The sequence below is a fragment of the Mustela nigripes genome, chromosome X (assembly GCF_022355385.1).
Source record: "Mustela nigripes isolate SB6536 chromosome X, MUSNIG.SB6536, whole genome shotgun sequence".
Taxonomy (NCBI): Eukaryota; Metazoa; Chordata; class Mammalia; order Carnivora; family Mustelidae; genus Mustela; species Mustela nigripes.
The window spans coordinates 117,543,072-117,559,683 of NC_081575.1; the positions used below are offsets into that span (position 1 = coordinate 117,543,072).

General features: G+C 54.1%; 1 protein-coding gene across 4 annotated transcripts in view; it reads right to left on the bottom strand.

The window, feature by feature from the left end:
- Positions 1 to 16,612, bottom strand: part of CLCN4 (chloride voltage-gated channel 4) — a 58,956-nt gene that overhangs the window by 3,509 nt on the left and 38,835 nt on the right. For all 4 annotated transcript variants that reach the window (XM_059385777.1, XM_059385776.1, XM_059385775.1 and 1 more), the window contains 6 exons: positions 16,180 to 16,386; positions 15,991 to 16,071; positions 14,023 to 14,568; positions 12,370 to 12,556; positions 10,374 to 10,772; positions 3,728 to 3,944 (listed from right to left, as the gene is read on the bottom strand). In XM_059385777.1, the coding sequence (XP_059241760.1) occupies positions 3,728 to 3,944; positions 10,374 to 10,772; positions 12,370 to 12,556; positions 14,023 to 14,568; positions 15,991 to 16,071; positions 16,180 to 16,386 (1,637 nt within the window). The remainder of the gene's footprint in view (positions 1 to 3,727; positions 3,945 to 10,373; positions 10,773 to 12,369; positions 12,557 to 14,022; positions 14,569 to 15,990; positions 16,072 to 16,179; positions 16,387 to 16,612) is intronic.

Here is a 16,612-nt window from a genome sequence, read left to right on the forward strand (position 1 = left end):
GCGGTGGGGGGGATGGTGGGGAGGGTTTCCTGCTGGCAATTGCCAACTAGCCAACAGCCTCCCCAATGACCCCGCTCTTTTGTCCTTTGCCATTTTCTCCCTGAAAGCCTGGCTCAGGACCCTGTCCTCTAGAACACCGGGGTCAAGCCACCCAAACCGGGTTAGGTCCATGTCTCCTAGTAGATGACGAGCTCTCGGCTTTATTATTTTTTGGACACTTTTGAGCCTTCACCAGGTCTCAGAGAGACGCCCTGTAAGATGCTGCTGAAGCAAATGTGACTTTGAAAAAGTAGGGCTTGTTAGTGTTGGCAAAGGGACGAGGACTCCGCTATCTCTCTCTCACACACACACACACTCACACACACTCTCTCACACACACACACTCACACACACTCTCACACACACACACACACACACACACACACACACACCACCCCTCCCGTATCTATGAAGCCTGGTCTGGTCGCCCTTCGTCCCCCCGGGGCAGCGTGGACGACCTCCTCTTCAAACTCTGTAACTAGAAACACGGAACATCGAGCTGCTCACAATGCTTCTGGGGAAACAGGAACTCAGAGCGGTCTCGGGTTTGGGCATAAACTGTGCCTTGCCCTACAACAACTGCTGCAAAAGAAGAAGGCTGAACACCCACCCGGGTGGGGACAACGTCAAAGCCGGCGGAGATCGTAGTGGAGGGACAGGACTTACTGTAAATCAAGTGTCTGACCTTCTGGCCCCTTTGCGTTGCTGTTCAAGTGAATCGAGGGAATGACAAATGGCCGGTCTGTGGCCATGAACATATCCAGTTAGAACAGCCGGGCTCTTCTGACAAGGCCACCCCGTCCAAGTCCTGGGGGCCCACCTAGCAGGCCTGGGGAAAGCTGATTCGACCTCCCCACTCCCCTGCGCGCGCTTTGGCCTTCGAGAGCCTCTGTGGGGAGAATCCCACCGAAATGCAATGCGGGCTTAGCCACTGGAGGCTCCGGAGACTCAAGCCTCCTGGGAACAAAGCCTTCTGTGGTTCCTGGCGTGGTTTCGCCATGACCTTGGGGCCCAGGCCCCAAGAAATCCTGCCGCCGAGGCAGGTCCACAGGACGAGCCGGGGCCCTCACCGCGAGCAGGGAAGGCACATGGTGACGGAGTACATCAAACACGCAAGCTGGCTCAGGCCACGGCGGCCCTGGCCGCGAGCCCGAGGAGATGAAAGCCCCGCAGACGGGGCTCCCTTGCCAGCAGTAACGCATCAGCATCTGTGTTTGTTTAAAATATGCAGAGCGAGAGAGAGTGCGATTTTGTTTTCTCGCAGAACATTCGGAGCCAATTTCGGCACCCAGATCTTCACAGGAAAACCTCATGGGGCTGCGTGAGGTGTGAGCCGGCGGTAAGGGCAGAATTTCCTGCCAGAACTGGAAATTCCAATGATAACTGACATTGGATGATTATTTTTTTAAAGGAAAAGAGAAATGGCTCCGCACTTGAGACGCCGTGGGTGATCACGGTGGCAGTTACGCCGGGTGGTGGAAATTCAAGTATGTAAATGGGCTTCAGCATTCTGCAAAGTGGAGTTCGGACGAGCAAGCACAGCTCCTGGGTGTTTGCTAGAAACACGCTTTCACAGGCCCCACCCCCAGCCGAGGGATCAGTGGCTGCACTGGCCCCGGCACTCCACGTTTAGCCTGGAGCTTCAATACTCTGGGGGATCCCGTGAACTGCTGAGTACCTTTAAAAATAACCAGCGAAAAATTTAATAAACAGGGCGCCTGGCTGGCCCAGGTGGTTAAGTGACTGCCTTCGGCTCAGGTCATGATCCTGGAGTCCCGCTTCGGGCTCCCAGCTCCACGGGGAGTCGGCTTCTCCCTCTGACCTTCTCCCCTCTCATGCTCTCTCTCATTCTCTCTCAAATAAATAAATAAAATCTTTTTTACAAATTAACTTAATTAATTAGTTAATAAAAATAAAAATCACCAGCAGAAGCAATCTCTGGTCCGGAACTTGTATTCGTCGCTTCCCGACAGTCCCTCCCATGTGCAACACCCCCGCCCCCCGCTACAGCTGGAGCTGAGGACACCTGGCGCGCAGGCTCGGGGTTCTCTGGGTCAGCGCGCACATTTGGCCCCCTGCACAGCCGGGATGGCAGGAGGGAAGCAAGGGAGCAAGGAGGGCTCACTTGGCTGTTCATGGGCACCTAGCCCACAGTCACTGAGCTTCAGAGCAAGTGACCTTCCGGGCCAGTGAGTCTCTGATGCAATGCGGGCCGCCCCGTGCACAGCAGGCTTCCGAATAACATCCCGGGTCTCTACCATCGAAGTGCGAGGAGCATCCCCTCTCTTTAGCAAGGACACCCACCATCTTGGGAGGCAACATCACCCTGGGTGAGAAGTGCTCGGTGAAGCCGGATGGTGGGCTCCGCAGTGTAACTGACATTAGAGAGTTAAGGCCTCGACACAAGGGTATCAGCGCCCCTGAAGCCCCACCGCCTCCCCTCAGCCTACAGAGAATACGCTGGGCAGACAATTCAAGGTTCCAGGCTGCCCTGACTGGGCCAGTCTCTTCCTCTACCCAGGCCTCTGAAGCCGCGGGATTTGGGGTGCACCTCTGAGCCCAAAGAATGGCCCTGGGGCACGGCACCTCATATACCCTCATGAGCTTTCAGTCTGTGCAATGCTAGTTTCCTAGCTCGCGGTAACACAAAGCAAATGTAGTACTGTCACCGCAGAGACAATGCCATGGGGCCACCAGATCTGCCAGCAACTCGGGGACAGCTGTTCTGAAAACAAGAGGTTGTCTTGAACCGATTGCTGTATCAGGGAACAATCCGAGCATAATGTGAACTTCACATCTGCTTATGGGTCATGCCATCCATGAGAATTCCAGGTGATTGCAGAGAGCTGCCCCCGGCTGAACCCAGCGGCACGGGAAAACAGGCCACCCTTGAACGATAAGGGTTTGAACCGCATGGGTCCACCTACATGCAGATTTTTTTGGAAACCTGCAGGACGGTACTGTAAATGAACGATCTCTTCCTTATGATTTTCTGAGTCCCGTTTCCTCTGGCTTCCAGACTAGAGTGTATAATACGTGTTAATGCACCGCTCATGTTATCGGTAAGGCTCTGGTCAACAGCAGGCTACCCGCAGTCAGGTTTTGGGGGAGTCAAGTTCTTTGTGACGTTAGACGGCATGGACCGCCGGCGCCCCCAGCCCAGGGTCGATCCGGTCTCCACCGGACACAGCCCGCAAGCCGCCGCCCTTACAACACCCGCTTCTGCAAAAACCCGCGGCGCGTCTTAAGATACAGAGATCCACGTCTCGTAGCGGTTCCGTAGCTCCGAACCAGGCACCGGGCAGAGGCCGCGCTCCGGGCCCCGTGAGGTCCGCCCCGCGCGCCCGCACGCCCTCGTTTTCTCACGAGCCTGTGCCTTTCACTGCCCGCTTCCGTGGGGCGCCAGCACGTGGAGGCAAGCCAGACCCCGTGACAGCACAACAGGCTGTCCCTTCTCCCCGAGCCAAGTGCCACCCAGGGCAGGGCGGGGGGGGGCAGAAAAGCTGCCCAAATCCTTCTCCTTCGGCTTCTCCCCCTTTCGACTCAGCCCTCAGCCCGGGGCGGCCGGCAGCCCCGCCGGCAGGTTCCTCCCACCTTCCCCTCACGCCGGCTGCCCCGCGAGGCCCCCGGGGACAGAGACCGTGACTCGTTCATCTTGGTCTCGTCGGAGTCCGGCCGGAACACTCACCCACTCCGCGTCACCAGGCACTGCCGGAGCCCCAGCTTCCGGAAGATGTCCACCACCGTCTCCATGGGCGTGTGGTCCGTGACCGTGAACGGGCTGAGGTTGAGGACGCGCCGCAGCTTCAGGGGGTGCGGGCTGTTGGCCGGCAGCTCGGGGGGCTCCTCCGTGAAGTACAGGATGGAGTTGCTCACGATGCCCTCCTGCCTCTGTCTGGCGTTCTCTGGAATGGGTGAGCGGGAACAGTAAGCCACGCAGAGACCCTGTTTCGCAACTGCCTCCAGCCCCCCGCCACAGGAACAGCAGCCTTCCCTCTGTCCGCGTCCCACAATCCCACAGAGAGGGCTTCAGGGGGCAAATGCCACATTCTTAATGAAGGCCTTCAGCCAAACATCTGGAAAATTGGCATCTCTCTGAAGCTAACGCCGTGCGAGGGTCCCTCTGCTGTGACCCGATCGTCGCCAAAGTCTTGACGCGTGGGCCTGAGCAAGGCGACTTCTTTGGGAGAATGTACTGCCTCCTCCTGGGCTCGGGGACACCCAGAAGGCCCAGGGCCCTCCACCCTTGCTTTCCTAACACTCCCTCATCATGGGCTCGAGTTAGACATGACAAAAAAAAACCGCACTCTGCTGCCCAACGACCTTAGTAAGTTGTTTTTCTTTTTTTCTTTTCTTTTCCTTTTTTTTTTTTTTTTTTTTTTTAACAAACTAACTTTTAACTGGCCCAAATGGCATTATGAATCCTGAAAGGAACAAAAACCAATAGGGCCATCCCAGGCTCACAGCCCAGAAATGCAGCTTAATTCCAAATATGGCCCTTGGGACCAAAGAAATAACTCCAGAAAAGCCACCGTGCCCCCACCTCCTGGATGGCCTCTCTTAAAAATGGATCATTTTGGGGATTCCTCAGAGAAAGATAGTAAAACTGTTATGGTAACAATGAGGCTCTTTCTATCTGTAGGCAAGGACATGCAAACGCAAGCCGAAGAAAAGTAGGGTAACAGGAACTCATTAGAAATACAGCTTTATGCAGTACTAGAAACCCAGGCTATTTTAAGTCACACGTGAAATAAATCCATCGGTCTCAAGATATTTCTCCAAGGCAATTTTCCTTCTGTTGGAATTTTAATCTTTCTTTTGGTTCATGGGAAACGGTTAGGAAAAATGTACAAGTGAGGCTTGTCTTAAAATGGATCCTGGTTTCTAGAATACGTCTCTGGCCTTCTCACAGACTACTATTCACCTACATTGTTCTTTGAAAAACAAAATTCGAACTGCCTGAGTACTCTAATGGAAAACTGGCAGCCTTCGGGGTCAGGCTGAGTTTGAAAAAGGGTCTCTGTTTAAAAGAAACTGTGGGCCCGCTGGGCAAATGCCGGCGCATTATGTGGGTCAGGGGAAATGCGGTTACAGCGAATGGGCTGGGATTCGACCACAAATACCAGAGGACGCGGAGGCACGGTGTGTTTTTCAAGTGTGGACACTGCATGGTACACGCTGCCCATCTCTCTCCTCAATCAAGACCGTGCTGGCCCGGAGCCCTGAGGTGCATTGGTGACTAGCAACACATGGCTCATTGTCGCAGCCCGAGAATGCTCTCGCAGTCCCACGTGACAGGAACCCAGCTGTTTCAACCATCGGGGCGACCGGATCAAGGATCAGTCTTCACTGGGATTGGATCAAGCCACAGACCTCAGTCAAGAACTGAAACGAGGATTTGCTGAGCCCCTCGTAAGAACAAACACAACTGAGTGACCATCAGTCCACCTGTCGAAATAGAGAACCACCCTCCGTGTCCTCCGAGTGCCCCGATCAGGTTAGAAGCCCCGATTCTATCAGCAGCTAGCTCGGTGATTCCCAGTTCCCGGCTCACCAGTGCGTTCGCAGAGCCTGGACAAGGCCTAGTATACAGGAGGCACACAACAGATGCTTGCCAAACGCATGCATGAATCAGTCAACAGGGGAACGAATGAGCGAGTGGTTCTACTAAATGTCTGCGTACTCGGTCCCTCCGGCAATGTGGGACAGCCCGTTTCACGGGGGAGACCCCGGGAAGGAAAACCCACAAGCTGTTCGCTGCCAAAAAGAATCGAAGGCACCAGCTGGGCTCGGAGCCAGAGATGCGGGCCGTGTTCCTTGCTACTCTGGAAGGGCTCCGCTAGGCCACTCTGGAACTGTCCTACCAAGATTTAGCTGAACGCTTCCAACGGGCTACATACAGGCCAAAAACTGATGAATGGAAGGACCAGAAAGAAAGCTTTTTGCAGCCCTCTGCTAGGTCCAACCATCTAGCCCCGACCGGGGCAAGAAACCTCCATCAGTCACCATGAGACCCGCAACAGAGGCCAGCACGCATGCTCAGAGAGGGCGGTCACTGGCTCCTGCTCCCCGCCCTCCCAGCGACCAGAACAATGCCCACACACCGAGGCTGCACAAGACATAGATCCCGCTGGAAACCTTAAAACAACTCCCCACCCTGGGAATGATCCGGGGCTACAAGAGTGTAGACTCCCAGGCCCTAGGGACTCACAGAAGCCAGAGTCAAAAAAGAACCCCCCCCGCCAAAAGGCCCAATGTTTACGTATATAGAAGGCCCACAAGCTAAGAAGGAAATGCACCAAAATATTAACCATGGCCTTCTATGCTGTTGAGAAAGTGGGAGCTTTTTTTAAATTTTCCCTTTTGCTTCTGATATCCCCAATATTCTGTGAGTATGTATTCTTTAAAAATAGGGACGGCTGAGTGGCTCAGTCAGTTAAGCGTCTGCTGTCAGCTCAGGTCGTGATCTCCAGGTCCCAGGATCGAGCCCCACGTCAAGCTCAGAGGTCAGCGAGGTGTCTGCTTCTCCCTCTCCCTCTGATACTCTCCCTGCTTGTGCTCGCTCTGTCTCTCTCAAATGAAAAAATAAAATCTTTAAAACAAGCAAACACATAAGAATGTCATAAACTTCATTTTTAATTGTTTTAAAGATCAATTAAGCTGTCCTTAATACAAGAGCTTTGTTATCTATTCTACTCGAGCTAGTATCAGGGGCCACAGCTCCTGAAGAACGAGGTACATTTTCCACTTTCTAGTGGAAAATATGATGACAACACCAGGCACAGAGTGCTGGAAAAGTAAAATGTCACAAACTCTGATACACCGAGTAATTTGAAGGCTGGAAATACTCACATATGCAGTAAGCTAGTCCCGTGGCTTTTAGAGCAATGGTTCTCAACTGGGAGCAAGGTTGCCCTGACCCTCAGGGGACATCTGGAACTTTCTGGAGCTCTATTTGGTTGTTCATCACTAGGAGATGGGGGTGCTACCAGCAGCTAGCAGCCAGAGACCAAGAATACTGCTCAGCATCCAACAGGAAAGAACGATCCGGCCCCACGTGCCAATAGCGTGAAGGCTGAGAAGCCCTACTTGGGAGAACCCTCTCACCCTGTCCATCAAAAATGCTGCCACGTAACAGACGCCATTAACTAAAAAGGCTGCAGAGCAAAACTGAAACTATATAGCGGTAGTCAGCACCAAAAAAAAATGTGATAAAAATAAAATAAAAACTATTTCAAAGAACAACCAGATGATTCTATAATAAGCTACAGCAGACAGTGGCCCGGAGAAGTCCCTCTGTACGTGTGCTCAAGCCCCAGCAGAAGGCGGCAGATGACAGCGCTGTCCTCCATGGCTTGTGCGGGTCAGGGACAGCCCTCCTAGGAAGAAACCGCTCTATCCCTGCACAGCCCTTCCAACAGCTCTGACAAGAGGTTCAGTTCTGGTCACAGACCCCTTTCTGCAAGCAAGCATCTTCCACATGCTGCAGAATCATCATTAAATCACCCACCAGACGAAAAAAATGAGGGTTCCCCTTAACTCTTGCCTGTGACTCTAACTTTCCGTCCCTTTAATCATCTTTGCGGCTTCCCGCTGAGCCCTCTCACCTAATTGCAGAATTCAAGACTGGAAGAGTCTGAGCCCTGCTAAGCACAGAAAGAGCCTTGTATTCGCCAACAGCACTGAGAGGCAGAGTCTCCCTGACGGGGACTTTGCACATGGGTCACACGCGGCCCCATGTGTCCGCACGTGATGGGGAAGGGCGCCGCATGTCCTACGTGGGGCTAACCGCTCCCTGACGAGGACACTGGCTGCGGTTTGGCATTCCAGAGATGGCTGGAAAATAACATTTCCAGCTTTACGGGAGCGGCTGCTGCAATTTTTTTTTAAGATTTTATTATTTGAGAAAGAGAGTGAGAGGACACAAGCAGGGGGAAGGCGCAGAAGGAGAAGCAGACCCCCCCGCTGAGCGGAAGTCCTGATGCGGGGCTCGATCCCAGGACCCTGAGATCACGACCTGAGCCAAAAGCAGATGCTTAACCAATGGAGTCCCCCAGGCGCCCCAGTTGCTACAGTCTGAACGGTACTTACTTGCCCCATCTACCGTTCTTATTCAAACCATCTTGGCTCTACTGAACTATAAGCTTTGCTCCTAATTCCCCTGAAAACGAAACCAGCATGAGACAGTCACTAGCTAAATGCTAAAGTCATATTTTATATTCACAAAAGGCCACATAATTTCACAAATACAGGTCACACATTTCTCCAGCAGGATACAGGAACTCTTCTATTTCCACAGATCGAGAAAACAGCTTTTCTGATTGCTCAGAGTGAAACACTCCTTGCCTTTCCACAAACCACGTAAACAGCAGCTTCTATACTATTATCGGTCTGGCTGAAAGCACACAGGTACTATTTACACGGCGTGTTGCCTCTTGAGACATTCCAAACATCGCTTCTAAGAGCCCGCTCCGTCGGCAAGCTTAGATTTCTGCACTAAGCGGCTGATGACAATTACCGCTTCCCACTTGATTACAGTAATGGGTTTCAGTGAAATCAGTGAGCTGTCTCGTAGCAGGTGCGCCCGGGGCTGCACAACAGGGAACGGGTCCGGTGACATCACTTTAGTCTTTAAATTTCAGCTTTTGCTTAAAAGATCTTAGGGACTGAATAAATTTTTCAAGGCTACTGATTACATTATTTTAAAAACAAACCCAACCCTGCTCATACAGCTTAAAACCAACCTCGTTATTTAGAAGGCAATATTTATGCCCAAAGGCACCTGACTGTTAAGCCACAGGACGTGAGCACAGGCTGAGCCCAGACGCACCAGTGTGCCATCAGGTCCAAAATATAAACCCAGTTATTGCTTTGGGGGAGGGGAATCTGTTCGAGCAACAAGCTAAGGTGAGAGCATACGGCTTACCCAAACTGATTTTTATAGAGCCTTTTTTTTTTTTTTTAAAGAATTTATTTATTTATTTGACAGAGAGAGATCACAAGTAGGCAGAGAGGCAGGCAGAGAGAGAGAGGAGGAAGCAGGCTCCCCGCTGAGCAGAGAGCCCGATGCGGGACTCGATCCCAGGACCCTGGGATCATGACCTGAGCTGAAGGCAGCGGCTTAACCCACTGAGCCACCCAGGCGCCCTTTATAGAGCCTTTGATGAAGGTATTTCAAAGATACTGAAAAGGCTATTCAACATGACAAAAAGATTTTAGAAATTGAAAGAGAGCCTCAGAAATCCTTAACCGAGGGCAGGGATAAGCAAGGGGTCCTCTGGTGAGGGCACAGGGAGTCCTACCCCGGCCAGTCCCACCGGTGAACTTGTTGAGCGCCCTGGGAGATGGGATACTCGGTGAAGTCATCAAGCAACCACACAGGCCATGTTGTGGGCCCCATTCCGCCATGAGCCACTGGGATGGGGACATCACGGCAGCAGGTGGGTTGCACAGGATGGCCCTGGCCCCAGCCCGCACACAGGGTGGGGGGCTCTGCTGGTCCCTGTCCTACCGCCTCACATGCGCCAGCGGGACTCCAGCCTGAAGGGGGTCTCCAAGGCTCGCTGTCCTTCCTAGGTCTCCGTGTGGCTCGCACCCAGGCCTTTCTCTCGGGAGTCCTACCTCCCACCTCCCTTTCAGTGCACGCATCCCTAGGCTGCGGGGCTGGCAGACTTGCTTCTCTGGGCCACCATCCTGGGCACCCCGCACTCAGGCGTCACCCGCTGGCTCCTCTCCCGACGCGACAGCCTGCCCCTCGGCCCCGCCGCTTGCAGCCAGCACACTGGGAGGAAATCACGCGGAACTGCCTCTCGCGGGCCTCTGAGTAGTGGGGTGGGACCTTACGCCACCAGCCAAGTGAAGGGCTTGTGCGGTGGCCCAGGAGGCAGCTGGGGCAAAGAACTCACCCTCAACGTCGGGAAGGCCACCGGAAAGCCTGTCGCCGAGAGCAGCTTGCCAGGGCCAGTCCGGGCTCACCCGCCCCCATCCTTCCCAGCTTCACCTGACAACTCCCTAAAAAAGCAGTGGCGGCTACGGGCCACCTAGCAGGGACGGGTCCCAGAGGCCACATGCAAATGTGGCTGTTACTTTCCAGCCAAGCGGGTCTTTCCCTAGACATCGTTCCTCACGGTGGGACCTGGGGACCGGCGACAGCAGCAGCATGAACCAGGAGCTCGGCGTAATGCAGAGTCTCCTCGAATAGGCTCGAGAAAGTGTGAGAGCCCCAGCTTAAAGCCCTCTGACCTTGGCACTCTCTAACCTCTTTGGGAATTCAGGGGGGACAAAGGCAGCCCCTGGCCTCTTAGTACAGCCTGAGCTTCCCTCCCTCTACTCACTTATTGCGAGGATCAGCTCCCGCCTCTGCGCAAATCCAATGAGGCGCTCGGAGTCCCTGGAGACCACCACGGGGAAGCCGTTGTAGTCGGTCTCCTTGATGAGCGTCTCCACATCCTCCACGGTCATGCTGTCCTGGGTGAGCACAGACAGAGGCGGCTCACCCCGCCGTGGCCGCATGACGTCGGTAGCCAGCGTGCGGTGGGTGAACTCATCCTTCACGTCCAGAAATGGGTACCCGTTCAAGTGGATATGAGCCTCATAGATGCCTTCTTTCCCAAAGGCGTCGGCCACCCATTTGCTGGTCACGGCTGCTGCCATCAAGGGCACAATGTACTCTAGACCACCCGTTAATTCGAACATGATGACCACCAATGACACCGTCATCCGGGTAACTCCACCTGCAACCAAAGACAAGATACAATTCTGAAACTCAACTCCAGACCCTCAGGAGGGCATGAACTGTGGAAACGGACAAGCTGTCTCTAAAACCTCCAGACGCCTGTTCCAAAGACACGGTCCGGCACGTCGCCCAGCGCAGACCTCTGGAATGCCGGCCAAGCTCTGGTGAACGCAGCACGACCTCAGGGGGCTGTAGTCACAGCCGTCTGGAGGGCTCTTCGGTGAGAAGACAACTGGGCTGTCTCTTCACCCAAGACCACGAGCCTGGCTTTCGGGTGAGTGGGCTAGGCAGGGCTCTGACACAGCAAATGTGGCTGTGTTCCAGAACCCCGTAAGCTGGGAAACTGCAGAGATTCTTAGTGGCTATGGACAGGAGAGGGACCCAAATGTGGGTCCCCTGGTATCCATACCAGCTCCCACGAGTCTTCCAGTGGGCTTAAACTGGGGTTTCTCGACCTCGGCACTAGGACAACTAGGGCGGGTGTTCTGTGTTCTACGGTGGTATCCCCGGCCACCAGCCACTAGATGCCGGTCACACCGCCCCGTAGGTGTGACAACCAAAAATGTCCCCTCCGTCACCCAGTGTTCCCGAGAGGCACAACTGCCCCGGTTGAAAACCAGTATTCTAGAAGGCGCAGCCGCAACATGGTGGAGACTACGTCCTCACCCAGGCCCTGAATGACTGAGTGGAGAGAAGCTCCCAACCACTCCCACTACACGAACACACGCACGTGTGCACACGCACACGCAGGGTCGAGTCTCATTATTCACGGTAGCCGTGATCTACAAAGTTGCCACAAATACGGGAAGGAGCAAATGCTGAATCACTGCTCTGGGGAAAACGCAAGGTTGGGTTTGTGTGAGCTTTGGCTCACAACATTTTGGTCGACCGACCAATACAGAACCTTGTTTCCTGTGTATTTCTATTTAAAGACACCTTACTTAGCACACATAGATGATTCACGAACACCGAACGCACGGCCCGCAGACTGAAACTCCTGTGTGAGAAGACTTCCGTGACCTTCCTATTTTCTCCATAAGACACATCGCAGCCTTCTTGTGCGTACAATGCCCAGACGGACTGTATTTAGCACTCTGGCTGGGGGCTATTTAAAACAACAAAATCATTCACAAAATGCAAAACACATGGCAGCAGATAGACACGAAAAGGCCACGTGTGTAGAGTATCCGAGCTGTGACAGGGGGCGGGGCCTCCCCACCTGGTTCGCCTGGAGCTGGGAGCACACGCACTAGGCACCTCGCACTTTCCCCTGCTCCTGCGCGTGTCTGAGGATGACACAGCAAACGCACCCCAAGTGTTGACTTAGGGGTCACGGGTTTTAGCAAGGAGGCCAATTCCCGAACGTGGACTCCGCGAATAATGAGAACCCACTGCGCATCGCGAGCAAGCTGCAAGCCCCGGTGTTAAGCTACTGAGATTTAGGGCCTTACGTGCGACAGCGACACAACCCGGCCTGTCCTGGGAAAGCCAACACTCGAGGCCATGTCCTCCCTCTCCCCGGTGCCCCAACCCAGAGCGGCTGGTGGCGGCGCTTGGCCTGAGCCCCTTCCCTGGCGCCCCAGCCGGGGCTGTACCTAGGCAGGCCGCTGCTCCCACCATGGCATAAAGTCCGGGGGTGACACAGTCTGCTCCAGGCCTGCACCAGTTCCTGAAGACGATCCAGTCGTGGTGATGGTAAGCCAGCTGCTCCACGCCGATCCCCACCATCCTGCCGGCCATGGCTCCCACCGCCATGCTGGGGATGAAGAGGCCTGAGGGGATCTCCGGGGCGCACAGAGGGAAGGGAGGTATGAGGGAAGGAAGCGGCAGCCCCGCTTCCCCGCTCCCGGGGACCAATGCCCCCCCCCACGGGCTTGTGCCCGCTGCTCTTCAGAGGGGGCACAACGCTTCCGAATGCAGGGTCAGCGGTGTGGACCAAACAGGACAAGTGGCTTAACCCATCTGGTCAGTCCTAGCTACTGTGACTCGGGACAGAACGCGACTTTACACGACTGCCTCCTCTCCTTCAAAAGCGGGCCTGCTTCTCCTGCTGGGGATTGAAGGGTGATGACCCCCTGCAAATACTCCCCCTCCTCTCGCCCCTGTGCGTCATTCCCACGAGCTTTTACCATTAAATGTGAAGCCGCAGCGGGGGAATGGAAAAGGAAGGCGTGCGACTGTTCACGGGTCACACCAAGCAGCCCGGTGCGGCTGCCCAGCACCTTCAGGAGCTTTCCATGGGCTCACAGTCCCTGTGAGGACACGGCGGTGCCTCACCTGTCACAGAGACAGGGGCTGTCCCCTCTTCCTAATGAAGTACTTTCCCAGAAGTATTCTGAGTATGTTCGAGCTGGTGAATGGAGCAAAGAACCGGACTGTGTAAACTGCAAGATCTTGGGGGCGGCGCGCTTCACATTTTGCTGCGTGGAAACGCGTTTTCACTTCTCTAGGGATCGGACGTGGACCAGAGAGCGTGCCTGACCCTCCGTGTTCATGGAGACTGCACGGGATCCCCGATCCCGCCTGGCACTGGCCCAGGACAGTCATCGATCTGAGGCTGCAAGTGGATTTGTAACCAAATTCCAGGCGAGTCTGGATCCTCGGGGATGATTTCTAGACTTTGGGATGGTGCTCTGAGTGGCCCCCCAATTCCTAGTCATTTAACTCCCTATAACCACAAAGCAGACCCCTCTCGGTGGGCACAGGAGGCTGCTGGCGTCTCTCTCAGACACACAATCCCTTTGCTGGGAGACAACGAAGGGGAGACAGCTGGCTGTTTAATAAAGTCCACCCGTCTTCACCCCTAAGGCAAAAATTCAGGTTTGTGTTTGACCATTACCCACTCAAGTACACAGCTGCTTAGCCTTTTTAAAATGAAACAAATCATGGAAGTCCCGCAGAGAAAGCCAGAGTAGCAGAACACTACAGGGCCTCCTCGGGGTTCGAAATGTTCGGCTTCAGCTCCTGGGTGCTCACGACACAAGCGTGCGTTTTACGCGAATTCCTGAAGCTATGCACCGCCCCAGATGAATGACAGACTCTGAGCCCGCGCTCGCTCACTTGCACAGTGATTAGAGTCTGGTTCCCAGGCGCGCTGTTTATCAAAAGCATCGCATCTTCGTGATTAAAAAGAATGTCAAGTGCCCAGCATGAGAAAAGAGTTGGTAAAGGTCAGGTCCCTCCCCCTCTCCCTTCTCTCCCGAAGAGGAGGGTGCCTGCCTCCCCACCCCGCCTGCCCCTTCACTGACCTTCATGCCAAAGGTAAAGATGGTGATGACGATCTTGAAGACCAGCGCCAGGGCCAGCTGCCACATGGCCGTGTAGACCCCGACGCCGGCGGGCCGGTCCGGGATGTCATCCACAGGCCGGGTCATGTTGGGGTCGTTGATGTAGTCACAGAGCTGGGAAGACTCGAGGGCCCCGCAGTCATTGAACAGCTCGGAAATGAGCTCGCTCGTGCTCCGGCGCGTGTAGGGGTTGGGGTAGGCGATGATGGCGGTGATGGCGGTCACCACGATGACCTCCAGCACCGGGTACTTCCCCAGCCTGGTGGTTTTGCGCCTCCGGCACCAGGCGATGTTGCAGCGGATGAAGAGGGTCCCCCACAGGCCACCGAAGACCCCGAGCAGGATGAAGGGGAAGAGCTCAGCCATGTACCAGGGCGTGTGATATTCCACGTAGAAGAGGACAAGGCGGCTGTTCCCGAAGGGATTGATGGATCGCAGCGTGAAGGCTGCCACCAGGGCCGCGAAAAAGGACCTCCACAAGGTCTTCAGGGGGAAGTAGTAACTGACCTGGGGCGAACAAGGCGGACATGGGGCTGGCTGAGGGAGGAGCTGCCCTGAGCCCCCAGCCCCTGATCGCAGCCCCCCCAGTGGCGCTTAGTGGGACGGCCGCACTCAGACCAAAGATGGGCGGTACCGACTTCCTCGGGCTAGGGTTCGTTACCACCAAGATGCACCAACGAAGACATTTAAAGGACTCTGTGTCTTAAAGTGGAGCAGATACTACTCCAGATGTGTTTGAGCTCTTATAAAAGAAATGGGAATAGTTCGTTCTAATTCTGTTTATGTCACAAAAACCCTCCCAAAAGCGAATAAACCTCTGGATTTGATTCTACAGAATAAAATGGAATTGGTCAGGCTAGGAAAACCCTGGCCTACTGAATGCATTTGTATGTCACATGACTTAAGAATTTTTTTTTTAGGGGCACCTGGGTGGCTCAGTGGTTTAAGCCTCTGCCTTCAGCTCGGGTCATGATCTCAGGGTCCTGGGATCGAGCCCCACATCAGGCTCTCTGCTCGGCGGGGAGCCTGCTTCCTCCTCTCTCTCTGCCTGCCTCTCTGCCTACTTGTGATCTCTCTCTCTCTATCAAATAAATAAATAAAAATCTTTAAAAAAAAAAAAAAGGAATTTTTTTTTTACATTATTAAATGCTGGGGGTCAAAAAGAAATATTTTGTGAGCTTTGAAATGGTCAAAAGCATTATTTTGTGACATGTGAAAATTATATAAGATGCACACTCCAGCAGCCACAAAGTTAGTTTTATTGAAATTCAGCCAGAGGGGTGCCTGGGTGGCTCAGTCATTAAGTGTCTGCCTTCGGCTCAGGTCATGGTCCTGGGGTCCTGGGACTGAGTCCCAAGTCAGGCTCCTTGCTCAGCAGGGGGTCTGCTTCTCCCTCTCACTCTGCCCCTCCCCCTGCCCATGTTTGCTCTCTCTGTCAGATAAATAAATAAAAATCTTTTAAAAATTTTAAAAAAAGAAGTGCAGCCATGCCCGCTCATGCGAGTGTTGTGTATGGAGGCTTTCCCACTGCAAGCACAAAGCCGAGTAGAGTTCCACCCGAGACCAGAAAACCCACAGAGCCCAGAATATTTACTCTCTGGCCCTTTGCAGAGAACATTCGCTGATCCCTGGAATAGATCCGTTTGGGTTGCCAAAACCAGAAATGCCTCATGAAGTTGGTTAGGAGAAAGAGACTGCAAACTTCCAAAAGATAATAATAATAGTAATAATTACATTGGCGGTTTTTAAAATAATACTTGAAAACATATTTAACAGCGAAAATCGCGGCTTCTTCATGAGCGGCAGGAATCTTGTCACTACCCTTCGGATGCAGTCCTAAAGGGCTAAAGATGGAGGCCTCCCTCTGTGCTAGCCATCCTCAGCCCCCCGCACTGGCGGCTCCGCCCCCCCCCCACTGCCCCTTCTCACCTCCTCAAGACTGAAGAGCACACCCCCGATCGGAGCCCCGAAGGCCACGGAGACTCCGGCAGCGGCAGCAGCAGAGAGCACCTGCGGGACAAAGAGCTCCGTGTGAGCCCCCAGCCCTGCCATGCAGGTGAGCCGGGACGGGGCTTCCAGAAGAGGCCCTCGCCGTGGACGGGAGCGCGCCTCGCTCACCTCGCGCCTCTTGCCCTCGTTCTTGCTGTACTTGGAGAAAAGGCTGCTGAAGAAGTTGCCGCAGCAGCAAGCCACGTGCACCAGCGGCCCTTCCTTGCCCAGGCTCAGACCGGAGGACACCACCAGCACCAGGGTGACGGTCTTGATCAGCAGGGTCCACTTCCCCAAGTAGCCCCTGATGATGAAGCCGCTCAAAATGGTCTTTATCTGCAAGAGGACGGAGAACGGGAGCGAGTGAGCCGCCCGGAGGCCGCAGCGAGGAAAGGAACCGATTCACCAGCGCTAGACTTGCTGGATCATACAGAGGAGAAGCTACTTTAATTTTGGACCGGACTGTAATTTTATATTAACAGAATTTATGATAACATACCGTATGAATGGTAACTTGAAACCATTTGATGCACAGCGAACCTTAAGAATTTCTAAAGGCGGA